The sequence below is a fragment of the Arachis hypogaea genome, chromosome 12, assembly GCF_003086295.3.
Source record: "Arachis hypogaea cultivar Tifrunner chromosome 12, arahy.Tifrunner.gnm2.J5K5, whole genome shotgun sequence".
In the NCBI taxonomy this organism is placed as follows: Eukaryota; Viridiplantae; Streptophyta; class Magnoliopsida; order Fabales; family Fabaceae; genus Arachis; species Arachis hypogaea.
Genome location: NC_092047.1, coordinates 16,825,072 through 16,839,371, shown reverse-complemented (window position 1 = coordinate 16,839,371; position 14,300 = coordinate 16,825,072). Strand labels below are relative to the sequence as shown.

The following is a 14,300-nucleotide window of genomic DNA, read 5'->3' as shown; positions in this document are numbered from 1 at the left end:
AAGTGACAATCTGTCAGATTTATTTACAAAGTCACTCCCAAAATCCTCCTTTGAAAGATTGGTACACGAGATTGGAATGCGCCGATTTCGAGACATTAAATGATGTCGACAAGAGGGGGGGACTGTACTCTTTTTTTCTTGGTCAGGTTTTTTTCTCATTGGATTTTTCTTGACAATGTTTTTAATGAGGCAGTCCCCATCACAATGGATTTGTACTCTTTTTCCTTCACTAAGTTTTTTTCCCACTGGGTTTTTCTTTAGTAAGGTTTTAACGAGGCATAATCCTAAATGGACATCCAAGGGGGAGTGTTGTGACGAGGATGCTATGGATAAGAATGGATGTCCATTAATGAGCAATTCAATTTCCTATGTTGAGAAGAGCAAGTTTTTATGTTGAAGGAAATTAATGAGGTTTGAAAAAGTAAATTTTATTTGCCTATAAAAACATATACGGGACAAATGAAATATACACAAGTAAGCAATAAAACAATATTATTTCTCTACTCTTCTCTCTCTCATACTATTCTCTCTCTTATATATTTTATTATAATAGTTAATTATATCTACTATATTGATATAGTAATTCTAGTGAATATTACTACTTGAGTTATCTAATTATATTTTTATATTTTATATTTATTACTTCTTCCTTATTTATTTAGTTATTTTACAACAGAACTTGATTAATAAAAAGAATTGGAGGTGTAGTATTATTCAAAAAAAAAAAGACAAATTCTGTCACATCTGTTAAACTTGGACACGACACTAAAGAATGTTTTTAGTTTAAGAAATAGAACTTTGATAAATCTAAAAAAAAAAAAACTATTTAAGAAACTTTAAATAGAAAATTTTAAGAAACCTCAAACAGATTTTAAGAAATAACTTATAAGGATTCAAGCTGTTCGATTGTTCGTCGGAACGGTGAATCAGATAGTTGGCGGGTTGAGAGCAACGGGTGGATGAGAGACTTGGACTTGAACGCAAGCTCCTGGAAAAGCAAGGTTAACTGGATCGTTGGTGGGTCAGCGGATAGAGCCACCTACAAGGACACTCCAATACTAAAATCAGTATTCATACGATGAGACAGCTAATTAAGTTTAAAAGTGATGTACTTAAAATATGTTTCTCCCTACTGTACTCAAATAAATCCTTTGTCTCAAGTTCATCTGCTTAAAAGCTTCTATAAACAATCCAGATCTAACAAGGCAATGTGTGAAGTGGCGCACAAGTCACCTTTACGTACGGGTCAATTACAAACACTTCAATTATTTCATACTCAAAAATAGTGGCTCAGTAAAGTTCACAAACAAAGTTTAAGCCAAAGTTTCTGTTATAAATAATGTGGATAAATATAACTCATTTTATTTCTAATGTGCTTTTAATTGATGGATTAACTCAGAATTTGGTGCACATCAATCAATTCTATGATCAAAGTTATATAGTTATTTTTTTTTTAATTTTATGGACAAAAAATATAACTAAATTTAATTTTTATTTATAATTAAATTAGATTCATATTTTTACTAGAAAGATAAATAAAATTACAAAAATTTAATAATTATTAATTGGTGGCCATTATTTTTTATGCTTATAACAATTTAATTATTTTATTATAAAAAAAAGTTTGATAACTATGTTGTAAAAAGATTTAATTATCTTATTATAAAAAAAAATTAATATTTTAATATATTTTTTTTAAAAAATGCCTCCTACTATTTTAGTTAATTCACAGTCAATTCATTCAAGAGGTTTCCACTCTACGCTTTTTCATTTGGCGGTGCTTCAAGAACCCATTTCCACCTTCTTCTTCTTCTTCTTCTTGATTTAGATTCTTGATTTTCTAAATCAATTCGTTTCTTCAATTGTGTATCTTCCATCTTCTTCAAGAAATGTATCGCCAGAACGTAAAGAATCTTCTCCGCAACATCTGTTAGTTCTTTTTCCTTCTTCTGCTTCTCATTCTTTTTCATTTTTCTATCTCACTTTTTTTCTTTGAAAAATTATTTCTATTCTTCACTTCAATGCTGCATGTGATAGAGTTTTCCGGAATAGGCCACAACTTGTTTTTGTTTGCACAAGAACAGCATTCTTTGTTTCCATTATAGAGTTGCTATGAAGGAATTATAGGTTTTTGTGATTGTTTTTGGATATTTGTGATGAATTATTTGGATATTTGTGATGAATTATTTGGTGGATAAATGAAAAACCATAAGTGGAATGATTCAAAGGGATTCAGATTTTTAATGTTTTAGTGATGTGAACATGATTTATGACTAGATACCTATATAACGCTGAAATGTTCATAGTTAAGACAAAATGTGAGCAGGGGCGGGGGGAATTCTACCATTTTAGATTCTCAAAATTAGGTGGTTTGTTAGATTATGCAATTTTTGTTCATTTTTACATTGTGTGAATACAAATGTCAATGTATTTATTTAATCTTGCTTCTTTTCCTCTATGTTAGGTTATAGAAATCTTGTCATATTAACGTATCACGTCATCAGTTATGATAGTTTAATCCACACCTATGACATAGTTTGCGAATTCTTGTAAGATGATCTTTGATTCATTTACATAGTCAGTTTGGTTAAGGGATTCATGCAGTAATGTGCTACACTCTTACCAAAATGTTCTTGAAGAACTGATACCAAGAAATATCTTCCTTCGTTTGTCTGTGTCTGTTAATTTATTAATTTGTCATACAATGTGCAGATTCTGCCAAACTTCTTTTCAGTAAAGAAGAGCCGTGTTGGAACTATATGCATAGCGTTTTTTACCAGCTTCAGTTACAACGGCCAAGATCAGATAAGGTAGAAGAAGATAAGCTAAAAGAAGGGAAACAAGCGCGGAAGACTTGTTTCAAATCTGAAGTTAAGAAGAAGAAGGAAGATAACAGTTACAAAGTTAGAAAAGACAGTTCTGATGACGAAGATCCCCCAGATAATAATAAGTGGAAATTGGAGCTAGCTTGGCTCACAAAGGCTATAGAACCAGCTGTGCAATTTTGTAAATGGGCTATGCCAACAGGTATGTTAACTTTGAGAGATATTCCGTAAACATTGTTGGTATCTTTCAGTCAAATGATTTGTCTGTAAAAAAGTATGACTCAGTTAAATTATGTGTTATATAATTTCTTAATATCTTAACTATTTGTTCTGAAAAATGAAAATGATCACACATTTTATGAGTGAAGGAAAGACGATCCAATGTTGCAGTTTGCATTAAAGTAATGCAATGCTGAATTGATTTTACATATTGCAGTAAATGGAACTGGAAACAAACCCCCACCAAGCAAACGATCCCTTATGGAAATCATTGCCTGCATTAAACAAAGCAAGCTTGGAATCCAGGATTGGAGTTTGAGTGACCTTACGATTGGCTTGTATCTGATCTATCTTCGTCAAGCTTCTGCACATCCACTTGATGATATCAAAGGCATTGAGATATCATCAGAATCAACAGTTAAGTCGAAACTGTATTTTAGAGGCAGAAGTGCATACAAGATCATGTGATATTATAAGATACTTATATGCTTTTATACTGTTATTGTTAACATAAGGCTAGAAATGATTGTGATTCACTGCCTCATCCATTCTTATTAAGATAATATTATTGAATTTCAGGTTCAAGATCTCATTTATTATCTTGAATTGGCTAAAAGTGCTTATAAGGATAGTCCTGCTGCTCTTGCAAGGAACAGCATGCTCCGAGAAAGGAATATCATAAAATTCATTAGAAATTCCAGCGTAATGACACCTAGCTATTATATAGGGGTTGATCTTCGTAAAAGGCTTGTAATTTTAGGTATCCGTGGCACACAAACTGTATATGACCTTATCACTGACATTCTTTCCTCAAGTGATGGGGAAGTCACTTTTGAGGGCTTTTCAACCCACTTTGGCACTGCTGAATCTGCTCGTTGGTTTCTTCATCATGAAATTGACGTCATAAGAAAATGTTTGGAGAAACATCAGGTGGGATTGATGTTAAGTTCCTATTTTGGTTTCCATTTCTTAGTTTATTATTATTATTCATGCTATAAAGTGTGACTAACTCATTAACAGGGATTTAGGTTACGACTTGTCGGTCATTCTCTAGGAGGTGCTATAGCTTCTTTATTAGCAATAATGATCCACAGAAAATCATCGAAGGAGCTGGGTTTTAGTCCTGATATTGTATCTGCTGTTGCATATGGAACTCCACCATGTGTCTCCAAAGAACTTGCCGAAAGCTGCTCTGGCTTTGTTACGACAGTCGTGATGCAGGTGTGTGATTGCATTTTATAGTGTCTGTTACAATATTTTGTCTGCACAAAAGTAATTATGTTTAACTCCTGCTGATGAATCACATTCTTTTGCCAAGTTTTGTTCGTCTTTATCTGTTGTGTTTTCATTGTTAGTGGATATTTACAGGACTTATTGTTTGTGGATACTTACAGGATGATATTATACCTAGATTGAGTGTAGCTGCCTTATCAAGGCTTCGAAATGAAATCCTTCAAACTGATTGGTGAGTAACATTTAGTTTATAGCCTTCAAGGAATTGGACATACAGGAAACTAAGGAAGGCACTCAGAACAATTGTAATTTCGGTCAATAAAATGTTTTAATGAAAGATTCTCTTTTTCTCTTTATATCTGTTTGGAAGTTAGCTAACAAAAGATTTAATTGAATTGCATTTTCTTCAGGATGAGTGTAGCTGAGAAAGAAGATTGGAGAAGCGTCATAGATTTAGTTGCAAATGCCAAGCAGGTTGTCTACTCGGTGCAAGATGTAGCTAACAAACTTGCTGACTATGCAAATTTCAGGCGAATCAGAAGTTCAGGTTATTGAGATTTTTCAGTGCTGGTTCAAAACTCTGTTTATTTGTTTCTCATTTTATGATACCAACATCTTAAACCTATCTGCCTTTCCTATAACATCAAAGCATTTGGTGCTGTTGGTGGCTTTTTTTATTTATAATCAACGTTCTCTGAAAATAAATCAGAATTGAAAAAAGAAAGAATAGTGGCACATTACCATACTAATCTTGTACCATTAACATTCATCCTAATATGTTGTCATTTCTTTGAATGGTCATGGTAGTTTTATTAACGAGTTAGGACATGTACCATGGCAAAATTTTACTTAGTTTCTTCCTTTATACCTCTTCTGGAAATACAATTTTAATCCCCTGAAATTTATATTTTATCCGTTTTCCATGTCCTATCATCCTAGTGTGTCGCCCTAACATGTAATTGATTATGTTAAGAACTAATTCAACTTCTTATAGTCAATGAAAATTTATGTGGATGCAATATCCAAGAAGAAAAGGAAGAATGCTTAGACATGAATACTTGACTTATTAAACTAAAACAAAAAATGTTATTGGTACTAGATATTGCATTAAAATCACACATGAAAAAAGAAGAGGAAGAAATTATACATTAAAATTGTTCTTGGTTTTTTAATATTTACTTGCACTCTCTAATTGCCTTTGTTGCATAATACTTAAACGCGCTGCTTTATTCTGTGTCAACAGCTGGTCCTAAGAAGTTGCCGGTTACTAAAGTGGCGCCTTCACCCCGAAAATCTGCAAAGGAAAATTCAGCTGTCACGAAAGTCAAGGAAACTAAGCCTGTGTTACCTGAGGAATTGTTTATACCTGGTTCTGTTTACTATTTGCGGAGGAACTTGGAGTCCAAAAAGGGTACTGATTTCTTCACACTCTTCAAGAGGCAACCTGGTGAGCATTTCCAGAAGATAATTCTTTCAGGAAATTTGATAACTGATCACAAATGCGATAGCCACTACTATGCCTTAAGAGATGTTCTTAAAGGTTTGCCATGGAGCAGCGAGGAAGGTATTTTTAGATAATAGATCATACAGATGTATTCATTAATTTCTTTCAATTTTTTTTCCCTTTCTTGATGCCATTTAATTGGAATAGAAGTGTACATTGTATAACTAGTTTTTCTGCACTCAGGGTGTACATTGTATAGCTCTGTAGAATGTATAAGAACAAGAATAATAATGGATAGTGTTTCCATACTCAGAATAAACTTTAGGTTCAATTTTTGCAGTGTTTGTTTACTTGATTTGAGGGTCAATATGTTTGGTGGTTCTGTTTTGAATTTTCAAATGTTGATTATTGAAACTTGTGATTTTGAATTAGGTTTCTTTGAATTTCTTCATCCTTTTCTTGATATCTGGCTGTTTATCAGCATGTGTATTTCATTGTTATTTCTTTAGCTAAGTAGAGAGAAAAAATAAGGGCCATTTTCTCACTAGATATGATCAATTGGCTATATTAATCAAACGATGTTTTGAGCTAACTAAATACTCAAATCTAAGTCATTCTTAATGATATTGCCTATGTGGTTGTGGGGAATTTGATTTAAGATTGAACAAAAAGTTTATGAAAAGTTTTATCAAATTCTAAACCTTAAACCCTTAATCGGAACAGATTTTCAACCGAAGCAAGTCAATCTTGATTTTCTTAGATTGAATGATCAATTGATCATGTGATGGGGTAAACAGAATTGTATTAATTAATTGACTTTCCTAACCCAGAATGATTGAAGAGCCTTCTTTTGATGTGGTTTGGGATGTCCAATGCACAAATGCATTCATCTTCATCTTTTCAAATAGTTGTGATTATGTCTTGTAGTTATTTGTCGTGCAATACTTTGCACATATGCTTCACTTTTATGTCTTGTAGGTATTATGTCTTTTTATTCGAACATCAAATTAGAGCACTAACAGAAAGTGGTAAGAGTAGGGGGACATGGGTGCTATTATATAGTAGTGTCATATATTTACTAATATTACAAATTCGGAAAATGTTTTAACTTCTCTAATGTTTAGAAAATCACTTTCGAAACCTCCCAAAATAGAAATTCTATCAAAATATCAACTTGATCAACTTTTGTCAAACTTTAGGAATTTCATAAGTTTTTTCAAGACTTAATAAGGGATTTTTCAAAAGATTATTATTATTATTATTATTATTATTATTATTATTATTATTAAATTAGGAAAAAAATTTGGTCAGATTTGTTTTGACATTATTATCCCGTTATTATATATGTCCCGGCCTAATCATGGAAGCATAAATAAAGCAACGGATAAGTGCATCCTCTGATAAACGTTATGTGTAATCTTTTTGTTCCTACATTTAATTTTAATAAGAAAAATCCACATTATTACCAAGCTCTTTGGGTAGAGCAAGGGGACCATCCTATATGCTTCATCATTTTTTTTTTGTAGCCTTTTCATTTTGTTTTCTTTTCCCCCTTAATCTCATATTATATGTTTATTAAAATTTTGGATGTATTTGTAGCCGGTGCCACACCATATCTAGGGTAAAAATGCATAAATGTTTTTATTCATTTGTTTAAGTGATCATCATCAAAAGCTTGCTCTATATGGTAACAATTAAAACATGTGTTACATTGCATTGGACACACTTAAACAAACAAAAATTGTATTTTGTTTTTCTTTATGATAGATCATGATACTTGGTCCCAAACCTATGCTATATATAGCTTGATATATATTATCATCATGTGACTACCATAAGTGGTTGAGTTGTGATTCATGGATTTGTAATTGATTATTTAAACATTATAAACTTTCCAGGTATTTATTAGAAAAATACAATGTTCTAAAAACTCAACTGATTATTAAACCGAATTAATTAACAGTTCAAAGATTTTAAAGGTTCAAGAGTTTTAATTGGGGATGAATTAGATATAAAAAATAATATATATATTCATTTAGGAAAGGATTTTTTAAATAATTTTTAACCAATTTTTTAAGGTCTTTTATTGCTTTTGTAGATTTTTTTTATCGGTTTTTTGCAATTGATTTTTGTCTAAATCAAATTAATCAGATGACCGATTCTCGATTAACTTTAAATTGACCGGTGTGTTTCGATTTTTAGAACAATAAAAAAAAATATATTCTATAACATTGTCATCGATATCATTCTTCTTAAAATATGTACTTTTGAACAATCTTAAATTATTATTCTAAATATGACGGTGTACTTTTAATTTATATTAATATTCTGAAAATGTAGGATTAAAGTTAGTTTGAATAAATAATTTAATTAAAATTTTTGAAAAAAATAAAATATAAATATTTATATTAAAAGTAGTTAATAAATAAGTTAGTTTGTTTTTAGTTTTTTAGTTATAGAATTATTTATTTTAAAAGAAAAGTGATAAAACAAAATTTTTATTATAGGAGAAGTTATTTTTTTTAACTCTATAAGTATTTTAAATAATTTTTGAAAAATCACAAGTTAATTTTAAAAATTATATCAAACATTAATGCTGTGATTTTTCATAAGTTAAAAGTTAAAAAAATTATTTCTAAACCTTTCCAAACAATGCCTAAACAATTTCCCCAAATATTGGTGTACTTTATTTATATTCATCCTTTGTGCCATTATTTTTAGGGTGTTAGATTAGAGATATAACCATTAGTGTTACATTCTCCTATTAGCTTAAGCTTTTAGGATGAGTGGTTTCATGACATGGTATCAGAGCTTTATGTCCAAAAGGTCAAGAGTTCGATCTTTGGTGAACCCCAAATAGCAAATTAAACAAACCCAAAAAAGAGAGGCTCTCACTCTTGCTTGAGAGGGAATGTTAAAGATATAACCATTAGTGTTACCTTCTCCTATTAGCTTAAGCTTTTAGGATGAGTGGTTTCATGACATACATGACATAGAGCAAACAACGAATAGGTCCCTAATTTTTTATCTCAAAGATAAAAAAATTTTCGACTAATTAAAAATACAAAAACGTTAATTTCTAAAATGCAAGACATCTAAATCTCTTCAAAGATCGATTTGTTCTTATATATTTTGCACAGAAAAATTTAAATGTCTTATATTTTAAAAAATTAGAAATATTTTTATATTTTTAATTAATAAAAAATTTATGTCTTTAAATTAAAAAATTAAACATTTATTTATTTTTTTCTCTTATTTTTAAATATCAACCGGTTGGACATGACATTTAAGAAAAACAAATTAGACATAAGTCACATAGCTATTATTCTGAAAGTAGAGATACCCCTTCTATAGTTCTATCAACTTCAAAATTAAAACTAACGAAAGAAAATTAGGAACAATAAAATATAAATTAACTAAAGAAATAAACCTGATGGTGCGTGGTTTGCATTAGCCACCCTATCCACATAACTGTTGCTCTTCCAATAAGTGTGACTAAGCTAAATGCGCCAATCTTTTGTTAGGACTAGAAGTGACAAATGGGTCAAAATCTATTAGATTGATTTACGTAATTTGTCAAAATAAAATGAGTTGGACTGAAAATTTGAAATTACTAAACTTAAAAGGTCTGTCTAATTCGTCCCACCTAATCTGTAAATTTTGATGGGGTTCGACGGGACAGACTTTTTCAGCGGACCAAGTATTTTTTTGGTCAGAGTCGTTTTTTTACAAATTTTTATGATGTTATTGATCTGCAAGAGAATGAAGATGATCATTGAAGATGTTCTAAGTTATATTTTGGATTATGTTTTATATTTGATTGATTATAAACTTGAAGATGTTTAATTATATGTTTTGGATAATGTTTGTTTTGCTTTGGACAATGTTAGTTTTATTATTTTGTTTCAAAAAACTTGATTTATGATTATGTTTATCACATATTTATAATTATAAGGACTTTAATATTTGTTAATTTAAAAATTATAATTTTTTATGCATTTAGAAATTATAAATATATTGAAATAATTCTGAAATTATATATATTGTTTAATATTTAATAGTTTAACAAAAAAAGAAATTTGGCGAGTTTGATCCATCAACTCACCAGCACGTCGTTAGGTGGGGCAGGGCGGGCTTTCCCGTTTGCCACGCCTAACTAAGAGGACTCTAATGTCATGCGCAAGAGCAGGGGCAGATTTATGCATAAGTGTTCATAGATTGGACCTGATACGTATATTTTCGGTATTTATTCCAATTCGATAAAAAAAATTATGAATATGATCTGATTCACAAGGCTGTCGGATCAAATTAGATCCAATCCACACACTAATACAATCAGATTACGAATTTCAGGTAGATATCTGCAAATAAAAAAAAATAATATTTTTTTAATATTTTATTTTAATTAATAATGATCATATATGTTATACTATTTTATTTTTATTATTAAAAAAAATTTATTGATGTTTTTTTTAATAAAAATAAAATTTTTAAAATAATTTTATATTTTGTGAATATATCTAATATTTAATTCAATATATAAATGTTCCAAATTTAAACATAATATTAGATCTGATATGCATACATTTCTAAATTTATGGAGTCTAAAGTGGTCATGGCCCGCTTAATTTTTTTTAGAACAATTTAGTAGTAGTATTATTGTTATTATATAAAATATATGTACTATGGATTAAATATATATTAATATATTAGACACTCAAAAAATATTATGCTAATAACTTAATATTTATAATGTATTGTAATATAGTAGTAGCAAGTAATATTTAAAATGTAAAGTCTATATCGATTGGAGAAGAGAACGAAGCATGCCTTATAAGGGTGTGGATATTTTTTTCTAACATGACGCGTTTTGACGAATGAGTGTGAGGGATTTTGGCTATCATTTCTATTGTCAATGGCAAAACCGTGAGATTTTGTGTGCCAAAGCAGACAATATCGTGCTAGCGGATGGTTTGAGTTGTTACAGATGGTATCAGAATCGGAGTCCAAATTGATGTGCCAGCGAGGACGCTAGACTCCCTTAGAGGGGTGGATTGTAAGGTCCCACATCGGTTGGAAAGGGGAACGAAGCATGCCTTATAAGGGTGTGGATACCTCTTCCGAGTATGACGCGTTTTGACGAGTGAGTGTGAAGAGGCTTCAGCTATCATCCCTATCGTCAAAGACAAAACCGTGAGGCCTTGTGTGCTAAAGCGAACAATATCGTATATAATAAACAAAAGAATATAAATATATAAATAATTAAATGTGTAATAAACTTGTAATTAATATGGGTTGGACTAAAACAAAAATAATAAGCTAGCCTAATTATAAATTAAGGTGATTCAAATAAAATAAAATTATAATTAATAATTTTAATTTTATAAAATATCACCAAACAAGTTAAAAATACTAAAATATTAAAATATATAGTTAAATATTAACTTTTTATATAATATAATTATTAATTTGATATATATGTTATAAATTATATCTTTGTTAATTTTTGTTATATTATTTTTTAATTTATTTTATATTTAGTTTAGCCGCCTTCTTATAAAATTTTTTTATTCTGCCACTGCACAAGAGGATAAGGATTGTGTTGGAGTTCATACATATCGTGAATTCAAATGGACATTGAAAATGTCAAATCAATTCTTCCAAAAGTTTAAATAGATATTGATTTTTTTTTTCTTTTTTAGAATAACATGAATTAAATTTTAGACTTTTGTAATAAAATTTTTAATATTATGTTATAAAATCATTTCTTTTAAAAATTTAAACTAATAAAAAAAAACACTCAGATTATTATATTTCTAATAAAAAAGCTACTATAAAATTATTGAGAGAATTCCAGATAATACCACTATAGGTTGCAGAACTCGTATTTACATATCGACTTGAAAATTAAGATTATATTTATAAAGCATGTTTTGTTTTGCTCCCTAATTAGTGTGATCCTTTGTATTTCACCTTCTAATGATTCAGCGTCTTTGTTAGCACATTGATCCTGTCATTAATACGGGTGGCAAAGTGAATAGGCCATTCTAAGGTTCGTCCAAAAATTGGGACGAGCTATAAAGCAAACTTAAAATGCTAATATGCTCCGTTTTATGGTGGAACAACGGGTAAATCTTCCTAATTTTCTTTTTTACAAAAATAATAAAAATAATTTAAAAATATAATTAAAAAATTAAATACAAATAAAAAATAATCAAATTATAATATAAATTTTTTATTATTTTTTCTGAATTTAAAAACTTTAATAGAATTATTCGTAATAATATCTATTAATAAAATTATTTTTATTTTAAAAAATAAGTCACGTAACTTGAACACATAGACGAGAATATAAAATAAAATAAAATAAACAAAGTTAATAACAAAAAAAATAATAAAAAAAAAGTAAAAATAAAATATGTTTAAAAATCGTATAATTATATATATATATATATATAATCACTCTTTTATACAAAGTAAAAAAAACCTTTGCCCCGACGAACCAGTTCGTACCATCCCGCCAAAACTTATACCTTTGGCAAATATTATTTTTATTTGATGGGTTATAAATTTTAGTCTAATCCGCCTTTTTGGTAAGTCAATATATCGGCTCGGCATGTTCAGCCTGTTTTGTTACCCTAGTAATTGACTCTGATAACATCTATAATAGCCTAGTCTCAAAGTCACGAACAAATCCATGAACAAAATGTTATGTGGGGCAAGTATTAACATTTTTAAAAAATATAAGAATGTATACATAAATACATATGTGTATTCTCATTGTGAAATTGTTTGTCTTCATGTTAAAATAAAGTATGTTTCGTTTCTCTTTTTAGTTAATAAAAACCTTGGCAATCGATCTTATTTTTTTATTTATGGGTAAATATATTTATCGGCCTCTAACTATTTCTTTGTGAGACATATCGCATCCTAATCATCCTTAAATTTCAATCAGGCCCCCACCCATCAACAAAATTGGACAAATCGACCCTTGCAACCGGTTAGCAACGAGTTTTCTATCTGACGTGTCTAGTGGAGTTTAATGTGTCAATGCCAAGTACCACATGTCAATAGTTGCAGGGACTAAAAACCCCCTCTTTGCAACTCAAACGTCGTCGTTTGACACTCATAAAAGCCCTTCTTCAAATGATTGAAAGAGTAGAATTTTCATCCTCAATCTATGTGAAAAGACTCCGCAACAGTGGATATGGGTACTGCAAATACTGATTTTTTATGTAGTCGCGAGAAAAGATATGGTGGGTTTGAGGAGAGTTGGAGCACTCGGATAAGTACTGGTGGAAGCAGTCTCAAAAGAGCGTCGAGGAGGAGAAAAAAGAAATTTGTTTCTCCAATGTACAATTGTAAAATGTACGCCATCTTATTCGAATATGGCATTTCACATAATCTAAGGAAGCTTTTTTTTGTTCTTATTTTAAGGTAATTTTTATGTTTTAGTTGTTTAGATTTTTTGAGTTAATTGGTGATTTTTGTAGTTTAACAATAGGCAACTTTGCTATAGAATAACACACCATATTGTAAATACTTTGTTTGACTAGATGAGTATATTGCCTCTTTTGGTATTGATAAAGTGGCCACACAATATAGAGTTGCAGACCCAATAAAAAAGATGGAAGAATGATAGAAATGAAGATGGTTGAATGCAAAAATGTTGATAATTATAGCAGTGCTCTTAAATGTAAAAAGTGTTTGAGTTACTTTTGTTAGGCATTATAATAGCAAAAGAATTTATTTTAATTACTAATGCACATATTAGTATGCTTTTGTTAGTGTAATTTTAATGTTTTGTAAGTGGTACAATTTGAGAGTACAAGAAAAGATTTGACTATAAAATTGTAATAAACTATGATCCTGGATTAATAGAAAAAATCTATTAGGTTATCCCTGTTTTTCATATTTGATTACTTCTGTATTATTGATTGACAGAATTAAGGATTGAAGTAGTAGAAAATATAATAATATGACACATTTACACTAAGATAAGATATTATCATTTCATAATGACAAAGTTTTCAAAATGTAACTCACAAACTATGTGAGGCCTTGTCCAAAATGTATTACAAATCATGCCTTAGTTAAATACCAGTTTTTCAAATTCAAGAGTAACAACAAGAAAACACAAACAGTTAAAAACATATAATTAAAGTCCTTGATTTATGAGATAACCATCCTAAATAACTAAATTTACCTAAGTGGCCTAGAATTTGGTGTTGGAATGAACTTGAATAATCTTGAGAAAGTTCCTCCACTTACTGTAATCATTGTTTTTTTGGAGATGGCCTCAGAATTTTTTGGTGCAGTGGTAAGCTGGCTCGATGGAGTCTCAGTTGAGACAGGCCTAATTGTTACAGGTGATTGAATCTGAGTTGGTACAGGCTGAGTAAGTCCATGAACGTTTGATGGTCGTAGATTCAGAGGAGCCGATGGCCTAAAAGTCCTCTGCTTAGGCCTGAATCCAGGAGTTGGCTAGACTGATGGTGCAAGTTCATTTTGAGATTACTATGCAATAACATGCACAAGAGTTAATTAGTTCCTCTAAAATAAGTTTCACAATAATGTAG

General features: G+C 29.9%; 1 protein-coding gene across 1 annotated transcript; it reads left to right on the top strand.

The window, feature by feature from the left end:
* The first annotated feature begins 1,714 nt into the window (after window positions 1–1,714).
* Window positions 1,715–6,060, top strand: LOC112727002 (uncharacterized). Its single transcript, XM_025776594.3, has 8 exons — window positions 1,715–1,929; window positions 2,713–3,027; window positions 3,262–3,461; window positions 3,624–3,974; window positions 4,065–4,265; window positions 4,439–4,509; window positions 4,688–4,824; window positions 5,521–6,060. Exons 1-8 carry the CDS (start codon window positions 1,890–1,892, stop codon window positions 5,853–5,855), a joined length of 1,650 nt encoding a protein of 549 aa, XP_025632379.1. The 5' UTR covers window positions 1,715–1,889; the 3' UTR covers window positions 5,856–6,060.
* Window positions 6,061–14,300: the final 8,240 nt, after the last annotated feature.

Excerpts from the sequence above, each read along its gene's own strand:
- LOC112727002 (XM_025776594.3), top strand. The coding sequence starts at position 1,890 with ATGTATCGCCAGAACGTAAAGAATCTTCTCCGCAACATCT. Across the intron at positions 3,462-3,623 it reads AGATATCATCAGAATCAACA|GTTCAAGATCTCATTTATTA; the intron begins GTTAAGTCGAAA and ends ATTGAATTTCAG. Across the intron at positions 4,266-4,438 it reads TTACGACAGTCGTGATGCAG|GATGATATTATACCTAGATT; the intron begins GTGTGTGATTGC and ends GGATACTTACAG.